This window comes from Solanum lycopersicum, chromosome 9 (genome assembly GCF_036512215.1).
Source record: "Solanum lycopersicum chromosome 9, SLM_r2.1".
Taxonomy (NCBI): domain Eukaryota; kingdom Viridiplantae; phylum Streptophyta; class Magnoliopsida; order Solanales; family Solanaceae; genus Solanum; species Solanum lycopersicum.
In genome coordinates, this window is record NC_090808.1 from 60132991 (window position 1) to 60144230 (window position 11240).

Genomic DNA, 11240 nt, shown 5'->3' on the forward strand with positions numbered 1-11240 from the left:
TTCCTTCTTCTTAAAAAACATATATTTCTTCTTGTACTTTCCTGCTGTGGAATTGATTTGCTGACAGTAGAGTTTTTGGTATCTATACTCTACTGATTAAGATCATTTTACCCTGGGAGGTTATATTCCAAATCAAACCTCGAATACTAGAGGGGAATAATTTCCTTAAGGGGACACTGTGAATTCAGTGGACTTGATTTTCTTTCTAAAAAGAGAAATAAAAGAGTATTCAACATTCTGGTAAGTTTTACAGATTAAATTATTTTTTACAAATAAATTTCTGTTCATCTTATTTACTGGTTCTAAAAATCTCAGTTACTTCGTGTTTCTGAATAATTTATTACAACCAGTAATTTCTGATTTTCTTAACACAGATTGGCAACAATTGTGTGTTTGTATCACTGAAAGAGTGAAATTAGTTGTTATCATGTGTATTTGTATTCATCTATTGTTATGTGTGTTTGTATTTGTATGTGTATTTGTCACTTTGCATGTATTTGTACTCCTTTGTTTCATCTGTATTTGTATTTTGTATTACTGAAAGGAAGATATACAATTGACACTTATCATTTAATTAAGGAGGGGGCGAAAGAGCGATTTATATATAGAGATAGATAGATAGAGAGAGGAGAGAGGTGATGGAGAGATGGCAGAAAAAGAGACGAGAGAAATGAGTGAATTATAAAGAGAAGAGAGGTGAGGAAGAGATGAAAAAAGGATAAGAGGAGACGGAGAGAGAGGACGAGAGGGATCGTTTGGTTTAGACCAAATTATCTTAGGATTAATTATTCTGCGATAACTTATCGCACCATATATATGAGATAAGTTATCCTATCGCTATGGTATAAATGATGGAATAAGTTGTTCCAAACATGACACCCAAATTTTGCCACCATGGCAATCAGTTATTAATCGTTATCGGTTCAATCGTTAACAGTTCACACTATTTTCATTTAGAATTACTAATCACTAATTAACCGTATACAATAGCTAGTAGTCATTGATGAACTTTTCCCTGCTAGTTTACCATATAAATACTTCATAAAATTTCATATTAACCAGAACAAAGATGTCAATATTGTCCAAACTAGCAAACTCAAAAGGATTCTTCATAACAATCAAGTCAATTTCGATATGAACTATAAAGAGAGACCATTATAACACTACTAACAAAAATCATTAATGATCATGAGACCATTACTAATTAAAGAAAATCATTGCAGATTGTAGTATTGCAAGCATATCTCACTAACTCACCTCACTGTAATTAGAATATAAAACAAAGACTTAAAAGTAAGGGAACCAACCATTTAAACTTCAATTTAGACACCTAGAGATTGATATTCAATATAACTTGTCGGTGGGGGAGCAATGAAAATGAATCAATGAGTGATGTCGCAACTTTAAAATATTATTGTGAAATTTGAATGTCAATTATAAAGTAATTGTAAAGAGTCTTGGATACTAAAGTGTAAACAAACCCTAAGGGGTCGTTTAGTTTGAATACAAGTTATGCTCAAATAAGTTATGTTGGGAATAGTTATAATGGAATTAGTTTTGATTGCTTGTTTAGTTTGTCACATTCAAACTTTTACTCATTGCATAATTTCTAAGAATAAGGTGTTTGTTTATGATAATACCCTCCACCTTATTTATTTATTTATTACATTTACTTTGCAAGCTTTAGTTAGTTATTCCTTTTTAAAAAAATAAAATTACCGTCTTATTTAGCTTAAATATTTTGTGTGTATTTTCATGATTGTACCATGTATTTTAAAATTAAACTTTCATCTTATTCAACTTAAAAATAAAATTTTCATTTAATTTAGCTTTAAAATAAAACTTCGATCATATTTAGTTTAAAATTAAACATTCATCTTATTTAGCTTAGAACTAAAACTTTCATTTTAAATATATTAAAGTAATAAAAATTATATCCCTGAAGTTATCTACGTTATAATTGATATACAAAAGGGAAAATTGTATATAATAGCAAACTATTAATTCAAATTAAATGCTATAAATATACTTTGATTTAATTGTACCCTATAGCAAACTATTTTCCCTTTCTTTCCCTGGTGAAATCTCACTCGCCACTCTCGCTTGGTGGCAGTCTCGCCCGTCTCTCTCGCTTTTATACAAACACAAATGTATAAAATGTTGTGTTTGTATAAAACAAGAGGAAATTGTATATATACATATATTTTTGTTTCGTTCTCTCCCTCTCCAGATCTGGCTTGCCACTCTCGTATATCTCACTCTCCACCCTCACCTCTCTCGCTTATACAAATAGAAACAAAATGTATAAATTGCGTTTCTGTTTGTATAAAAAGAGAGAAAATATATATATACATATACAAATTCATATATCTTCGTCCTATACACTTAGAATTGTATAATACAAATATTCCCCTATCCAGTTTTCTTTTGTCTTTCTCTCTCTCATTTTATATATACAAAAATAATACAATTGATCTTTTGTATACAATTGCTTTCTTTTGTATATGTATAAAGAATTATACAATTGTTTTCTTTGTTTATGTATAGCGAATTATACAACTGTTTTTTTGTATATGTATAGCGAAATATATATATTTATGTTTGTTATGAAACACAATTATGCAAACTAAAGCTATAAGAGTTTTTGTCCAAAAACATCCTTTAACTATACCCCAAACTCAAATTACATCCTTATACTTTCATTTCTAGTAGAAAACATCCTTTAACTATACCCTAAATTTAAACTATATCCTTAAAATATCATTTTTAGCAGAAAACATCCTTTAAGTATTTGTAAATAAACAACTTTCATCCTTTTGTTAGATATTGTCAAAAAACTAATGGATCTTATGAAAATATTTCCAGTTAACGTGACCACCAACAAAAGTTATTCTGCATAATTTTATTACTTGCTACAAGAAGTTCTTGTAAAATATAAAAAATCTTAGACATTGTTGCTTATGGAAACTAAAAATAACTTGGAAGGTGTGAGCGTACATAATTTGTCTTTTTCATAACGGAAAGAAGTTGGAGATTAATTATTTTTATCTTTTTCTTTACCAATTAAATCAATAGATTTTTAGGTCAATCTAATATTGAAGTGACCGAATATTGATTATGTCTCGTATTTGAGTTTCATTCTACTTTATTAGAAGCAGAAGTCTTTAACAAATGTCGTTTCTAACATATTCAATTGAGAAAAAACATATTTAAACTGATAATATTTTTAATAAAAATTACATGAAAAATGAATGAAAAAACGATCAAATTAAAAGTTTTGCATAATTCTTAACTCAATTACGAGAAAGTTCACGATAATATTGTTGGCATATCTAAGATTAATAATTAGGAAGGACGACTTAATTGTTGTGGATATATCGGGTAGTTTTAGGAGAAATTCAAGTAGAAGGATGAAATTGTTCACTTTAAAACACTTGAAGAATGTTGTATGGTAAGAATGATACTTTAAGGATGTAATTTAAGTTTGGGGTATAGTTAAAGGATGTTTTCTGCTAGAAATGATACTTTAAAGTTGTGGTCTAAGTTTCGGATATAGTAAAATGATGTTTTTGGCAAAAAAAATACAAGTATAATTTTTATATTTGCTATATGTGAAAGTTAATCATAAAATATAAGTTTTGAAGTGACTATTAAACTATTTAATTAAAAATATGCATTTAATTAGTAGGAGTGAACATTTTAAGAGAAATCAAAATCAAAATAAATATAAAAATTAGGCAAATAAATTCAACTTATAATATATTCATAAATAAGAATTGTATTTATAAAATATCATTTCTTAATGAAAAAATATATTATCATAAGAACAACTAATAATTAAGATTGTGAATGTTATTATAAATGTTGTAAAAAATTATGTTAATATACATGAAGTAAAGTGGTGTAAAAGAGAGTTTAAAGGGGTGCTATTTTTGTTATTTTACCTACTTTATTCCAAGATAAGTTATCTTGAGATTACTATTCCACCTTATGTAAGGATAACTTATCCCATGACTAATTGTTAATCTCAGGATAAGCTATCCTAGCTTTTGCAACCAAACAACGGATTAAAAACCACTTAGAAGTTATCCCAGAATTAAGTTCCTTTTTTCATAATATCAAACGACTCCTAAAGGCTAAAAGTACATGAAGCCTTAAGTAGTATAATGTAATTAAACTTCTTATCGGAGTATCGAGGCACTCGATTAAAATTATGGCCAAACAAAATCCAAATCAATAAGCTGACCTGAAGGATTAACCCATTAATTCAAACTATTAACCCAACAACTAAATTATCGATTCAAATTATTAATTTCGAATCAATTTGAACAGCCCTACACCAAACAACCTCTAAAACACCAAACTATAACTGCGAATAATAATTCTTTCAAAATATTTGCCTAATTTTTCTTTTAAAAAAAAAATGAAAGAAGAAAAGAGTAACAAAATGGGAACTTCTTATCCAAAAGTTCAGGCTGAAGTCTAAAAAAAAAAAGAAGAGCTTTTATCTTTGCAGAATTCAGAGTCCCTTCAACAATGACGATAGCTTTGTCGCCTGCAACTCCAGTACGTTTGCTATGCCAACAGCAACTCACCCGCAAGCCTGTTCTCTTTTGCTTTCAAGGTATCTCTCTTTCTTCTCTCTATTTGGAAGTCTTTTGAGCTTCTGAGTTTTGAAAGGTGTGCGTCTCTGTGGCTTTTCATCAAACATCTTGCAGATAAATTTCCTACTTCTGGTAATGTGGTATGTTGGTCGGCGTCTGCGAATTACTCGAGCCTATGGGTTGGAGCAAGGAGATTGCAGCCTCTTGTTAAACCGTCTTGGGGAAAGAGGCAAGCTACTTCTGTACTCTTCTGCTGTTTGCTCATTCTTTTTGTATGTCAGTACAAAATGTTAAGTACCCATGTAGGAATTAAACATCTGGATTGACTCGAATGGATTTTCAAGAGTATAGTCAACCCCAAATAGTTTGGTGTTTGGGGTTAGGAGAGGGGGAAATAGGGATGGTATTAATAGGTGAGGAATCGAATCACCAATAAAATGAAAGTTCAGGCAGCCAACAAACTGACCTACTAAGATTTTTCTCAAATAGTTTGGTATTGAGGTGTAGCAGTAGTAGATAGATGTCGTTTGTCTTGGTGGTGCTTGCATTGATTTTCATTGTTGATCTCCATATGCGTAACTTGGGTTGATTTCATTATTTATTTATGGTAACTTGGGTTGATTATTCAGAAGTGGAATTGTGAGGTGTGCAACAATTGAAGAAATAGAAGCTGAAAAATCTTCGATTGAGAAAGATGTGGTCAGTATGGTGATTTTTGTTTTCATTATCAAAAGCTATGTTAACTCTTTGTTTACAGACCTTGTATTTTACTGTAGAAAGAAAGGATGGAAAAGACAGTTGAAACTGTTAGGTCAAATTTCAACTCTATAAGGACAGGAAGAGCTAGCCCAGCAATGCTAGATAAAATTGAGGTAAGACATTCTGTAGGATCCCCTCCCCCATTTACACTTGTTGTTAACATGACTATTTTCTTTATAACCATCACAACTGATACAGTAGAAAGTACTGGGCAGCTTTCAAAGCCATTTAAATGGTACCAACAAATTTGTAATTTATAAGTAATTGAGAGTCCTGTTAGTCAGGCCGCATTGATATTTTTTCCTCTCCAATTCTCTTCAGGTCAATCAGAAGTAAAAGATCATTTTTTTTCTCTTGTCAATTGTACCACGTACCTGCTGCTCTTGCATTATCACTTCTGAATGATTTATGTGTTTTTGCCTGAAGGCTTTTCTGTCTTTTCAGTATTTTCACTTCAAGCCCCTAGCATTTCCTTTAATATTTCTCATGCACTATTCATACAAATTATCCGGGTGTGGAGATGTGGTGTCTGAGACATGTGATAAAACATAATTTCTTTGTTTCATTTTTATAATTCAGTATATCTAAGTCCAGCTTTTCTTTTTTTCATTTTGTATTGCTCATACAAGGTTGATTATTATGGCACTCCAGTCAGCTTGAAAAGCATAGCACAAATTAGCACTCCTGATGCAACTTCTATCTTGGTGCAGCCGTATGACAAATCCAGGTTAAACTTCTGAAACATTTGAATAAAAGAAAGAAAATCAGGTCGGACTGGACCATTATCTCACACTTTCTTGATATCATCAATACTACTTGTAAATTCTTAGATTCATTTGAGGTAGGGTTGCAAAAGAGTGAGTTCTGGAATTCAGATGCATCAGAACAATAGGACGTCTACTTCATCAGACTCATTGGCCATTATGTACTGCTTTTCTTGTAAAATTTTCATGATTACAAGTCATAGAATTTGTTGTCAGTTTTAGGCGTTAGGCTAATATAATCATCCTCGTGAGGAATTCGTTAGAACCATTTTGTAGCAACTTTGCATATGTTTGCACTTTGCACTGCACTAAGCATTAGTCTTTGTCTTAATTTTCAGTTTAAAGGCTATAGAGAAGGCTATTGTCAGCTCCGATGTTGGTATGACGCCAAATAATGATGGAGAAGTAATACGATTGGCTGTACCCCAGTTGACATCAGATAGGAGGAAGGTATTAAGTGTTCCAGTGCTTAGTCAAGTTTGTTTTTTCTAGATGCCAACTTTCAGCTTGAATGTTAATCTTTATTTCTTTTTTGATAAGCAAGGATGAATGTTTGTTCATCTCACTGTGGTCATTTAGCCACTCATGCTATAGGTTGGACTGATATGATCTTTGTTTTATTTACCTGGTTTCCGGATAGCCATGCTTTCTCATCATCTTTGTCCTGTATCTTGGAAAATATTTGGCTATTGTTCCTGAAAATTTGGATCACTAATTAATGTTCTCATTCTGTAGTCAAGAACTAGAAACTAGTTGGTCGTTTGTATTGACTTATTTTAGGTGTTTTAAAGCCAAAATAGCTTTTAAGCAATTTTGAAGTGTTTGGGTAAAGTTAACAAGTGTTTATAAGAATTTTAAAAGCCAAAAGCCATAAGCTAGGAATCCTAGCTTATGGCTTTTGGCTTATATGTCATAACCCAAAAGCCAATCCAAACAGGCCCTAGGTACTTGCTTTTCAGTTACATCTGTTTTGTGTTAATATCTTGTATCTTTGTCATTAATATTCAGTAAGTTTGTCTTCCTCTTTTAAGGAATTAGACCCAATAGGATGTCATAAACATTTCAGTTTGTGAGGTAGGTGATTTAACCTTTCCAAAGTTTTACTGTATTGTCCCTACATGGTACACTATGTAGGCTGTGAAGGACTTTAAGCTAAATACCCATGTCTTTTGCTCCTTACTTTTCTGCCCTAGATCACCACTTAATAGAGGAACACAAGATTTGAAATATAAGCAGTGTTTGCCTTATAGTAACTTCCCTGTCACTGTGCCTTCTAGCCTTTATACCAATGTACTCTTCTAAAGTAACCTTCTTCATACTAGAATATAGATATTTTATGGGGTTATATAACGTTATGATCTTCTTCTTGTGGTAGTATATTGATTTACTGATGTATTGGAAAAGAATTGTATAATACCATTGATAATCTGTTAAAAAAATCACAATGTTTCTGGTGTTTCTCTATGGGAGCTTATAGGGAAAACCTGGCTTTACCGCTCACTCCTAAAACAACAACTTATCCAGTGTAGTCCCATATGTGGGGTATGGGAGGGTACAGTGTATGCAAACCTTACTCCTACCTCGTGGAGGTAAAGAGGTTGTTTCAAAAGACTTTGGGGTCAAGTAACGCATATCAAAGTAGTTTGAAAAAGAAAAATACAGATGCAAAGAGGGATGCCTAAACTATTGAATGCCTAAACTAATTCATACTTCTTTTGTTGTTTTTATGTTTACTTCATGTGTTTTTATAGTAACCAATGATCTTAAGTTCATACATGGCTGTAATATTTAATTGCTTTGGCAACTAAAGCCCATTTAATTCGAAGGACAATATACTTTCATGTTTGAATTGATACTGGAATCAAGCTTTCATTGCTTACAGCCCTCATTTAAAGTTGATGCTGTCATTTCTCATGATAAATACGTTATTGGTTTACCAATATGAAGTTCTTCTGGTGTATCTGACATCATCTAGTCTTCATGACTTCTCTATATTGCTTGGATGAAATTAGGGGCACTGCCTACACTATGCAGTTCTCTTAAATGGCTAGACATATAGGTTTAATAACTGATTGAGTGACCTTGTTTTTATTAGAGGACTGACAAACTCGATTTCTTATCTCAAGTACACGTGATGTTTTCCTATTCAAGCTACGTGACAGGTGCACACTCCCAAAAATAACCTTCACTTTCGAATTGATGGGCATCCATTCTGTTATTTGGTTCAGAACATTTGTCCTTTTTATTATGAAGTATTTCAAAAGTTATGGCTTACAATTGCATGCCTTTATGAAAAATGTACTTGCAGCTTTTGATCTAGTTCTACTTAAGTCTACTTAATTGGTTTTCCCCAAAGTTTATGAGTTGGTAAATTTGCGAACAATTCAGTATATTCAATTTCCGACACTGAGTATATTTTAATTTTCACTTTTATTTCTCTTCTTTTTATCCAGGAATTATCTAAAATTGTTTCTAAACAAGCCGAGGAAGGAAAGGTAAGTTTTATCTGTTCTAAGAGCTGGTTCTAACTTCTTTTCTATGTTTATTTTCTGCTTTCCAAAAGAAAAAATAATCGTTATTCTTAATCTAGTGGGATCTATTATTAGAAATAGCTCCTGTTTGTCCTTTAGAGCACCTGAGGTTTCAGATTTACAAGTAGTCATGGCTGTGGTATATTTATACCTTCACTTGGTGCTTGTAGAGGTACCCTCTCCAGGTTCCTTATTGTATTAAGCGGTAAAACTTGATGTTATGAACAACAGCGTGGTTCAATCATCCAACAAAAAGATACTAAATGACACATTTAGAACTGGGATTGTGTGGAAGAGAATTTCTTATATTTTGTTATCAATTTTTCATTTCTTTTTGTTGCAAATATGCATCTTTTATGTCTAATTTGCTTTGTATAGAGTGTTCAAATTTTGACATGATTGACTGAATTATTATTGCAGTCAGCATATGATGTTGAGCTAACTTTTCATACTCTCTCTCCCTCCCTCCCAACTGTGACACAATTATTGTTGAAACAAGAAAAAGCTTTTCTGTCCACAAATTACCTAAACAATTCGACTAATGCGTCAATTTTAATAAATGTTTTTATTATACTGCTGTTATTCTAGCCCCTGCGCGTTGCTTTAATGATAAGAGCACAAAGTGTGATGTGTGGGTTAAGTTCAAACCCTGCCGTAAACAAAAGCTTGGTATTTAAGTGGAGAATGGATGAGGGGGCAGACCCAATAATCACTGAATCTAGTACAGTTCGTCATTTTCCCTCTGGGATTTCTAGGTAATGAAAAAAACCAGCGCTGCTATTCTGAACGGAAAAAACTTTTGTCTTCTTATATTCAAAGTCAGAAAGCTTGGCCTCTTACTTTGAATCTGTCTGTTGGTTTGGGATGGAGTAGTTGATTGTGCTTATATTGCCTATTGATCATGTCTGTTGGACTATTACTATCTCTTTCTCATAAAATATTTGCAGGTAGCTATAAGGAATATAAGAAGAGATGCCTTAAAAGCTTATGAAAAACTTGAGAAGGTTTGAGCTCTAGGCAATTTTTGGCCCATCTCTTTCAGATGCTAGATATTGAGGAAGCTTTACTTTTTTTCAGGAGAAAAAGCTTTCTGAAGACAATGTGAAGGACCTATCTAGTGATTTACAGGTAACTAACAAAGTTTGATGTTCATGGCACAAGAGTTCCAAAACAGAAAGTGATTACCCATATATGTTTAAACAATTGTCTCATAAATTGTACACTTTAAAAACTGTTAAATACTTCATTTGGATTCTACTGGAAGAAAAAATAATTTCAGATTTTCTCGTAATGCAACTTTTACTCTAATTTCTAAAACCTGCTGTAGGTAGCTCAAGTTACTAACAATCATCATTATAGTGCAATCTGAAGTCTTCTACTTGTGTCATTCTTCCTTTTTCTACACAGAAAGTGACAGATGAATACATGAAGAAGATTGATATTGTCTTCAAGCAGAAGGAGAAGGTATGTTAATCAAGTATATCATGTGCTTTGAGATAAAATGTCGTGTATGCAAAAATATATGGGTAGACTCAATCCCTGGGAATTGTTTTCTAATTAGAGATAAACAAGCAGAAACTGAGTATCAACAGTTAAGTTCTGATTTGGGAAATAAAATAATATTTCCTTACCCTTCCCTTCACCACATCATGTTTCTCTGCACCTTTGTGCTTTGTTGCTAGGCCTTTTTAGATACCTTATGTGTTTCCTAATGCGCATTGACTAGGCTCTGAATAACAGAAATGGGGGTCTAGCTGTGTCTGTGACAAGTCAGTCCGTTTGCAAGTGGAATCATTGATTTCATGCATGCACACCCCTAAGAGAGTTTTTACTGTCTCTTTTTTCCCATTCAAACTTTAGTCTTGTGTTGTCTAGCAATCTTCTACTTGCTAACCAAACTAATAGGAATGCTTCTACTGGAAATGGAGTATTATAATGCAGCTGCTTCTTCCTTCCATTCCCCTTGTTCCATTTTAATCTAATCCAATTGATAATATGATGGTAGTTCACTTTCTTTTCCAATTTTTCCCTCTTTCATTGCGAGGTTTGGTTGTTACCTCGTTTACCATGGTTCACCTTTTGACTCACTTCTGCTTCCTTTTATTTACACAATGAAGGTCGGTCAGATTTTATTGAAACATGTTTATGTTTGATCTCAGGAACTGCTGAAAGTTTGACAACAGTTGTGTTCAATGTGTATATGGAGTTTGTGCAGTAATGAAGCTTTTCTTGGAAGGTTTATGTGGTGCAATAGGCTTGTCACGTACCTTTGTAAAAAGAACTACCTTTAATTTTCGGTTGTAAAGATCAGTCAGGAACTGGAATGGTCCCTGTTAATTTTGTTAGGAATTTCATTTTTACTCCCAAAAGAAGTTAAATCTGCTTGTAGCGACATAATTTGCACTGCTTGAGGCTGCTGGATTTTGTAACTACAGGATTCGGAATGAAATCGTACTTGCTGATGGTAGAATATCACTTCCACTGCTCTTCTTTTGTATTTGGCTGTTCATGTTTTTGGAAGACGTTTTAGTTGTGTTTGTCTGCTTATATATCACTCATTCAATCAATACATTTTATTATAT

General features: G+C 32.5%; 1 protein-coding gene across 2 annotated transcripts; it reads left to right on the forward strand.

The window, feature by feature from the left end:
• Window positions 1-4380: 4380 nt before the first annotated feature.
• LOC101257700 (ribosome-recycling factor, chloroplastic) lies at window positions 4381-11128 on the forward strand. 2 transcript variants are annotated; one of them, XM_004247122.4, is made up of 11 exons: window positions 4381-4624; window positions 4719-4833; window positions 5234-5303; window positions 5381-5476; window positions 5993-6090; window positions 6466-6577; window positions 8581-8622; window positions 9606-9662; window positions 9736-9786; window positions 10066-10122; window positions 10818-11128. In XM_004247122.4, exons 1-11 carry the CDS (start codon window positions 4537-4539, stop codon window positions 10833-10835), a joined length of 804 nt encoding a protein of 267 aa, XP_004247170.1. In that variant the 5' UTR covers window positions 4381-4536; the 3' UTR covers window positions 10836-11128. The 2 variants fall into 2 exon arrangements, 1 of the variants encoding a protein (XP_004247170.1); XR_011211719.1 differs by having other exon boundaries at window positions 4391-4624; window positions 9986-10122.
• Window positions 11129-11240: the final 112 nt, after the last annotated feature.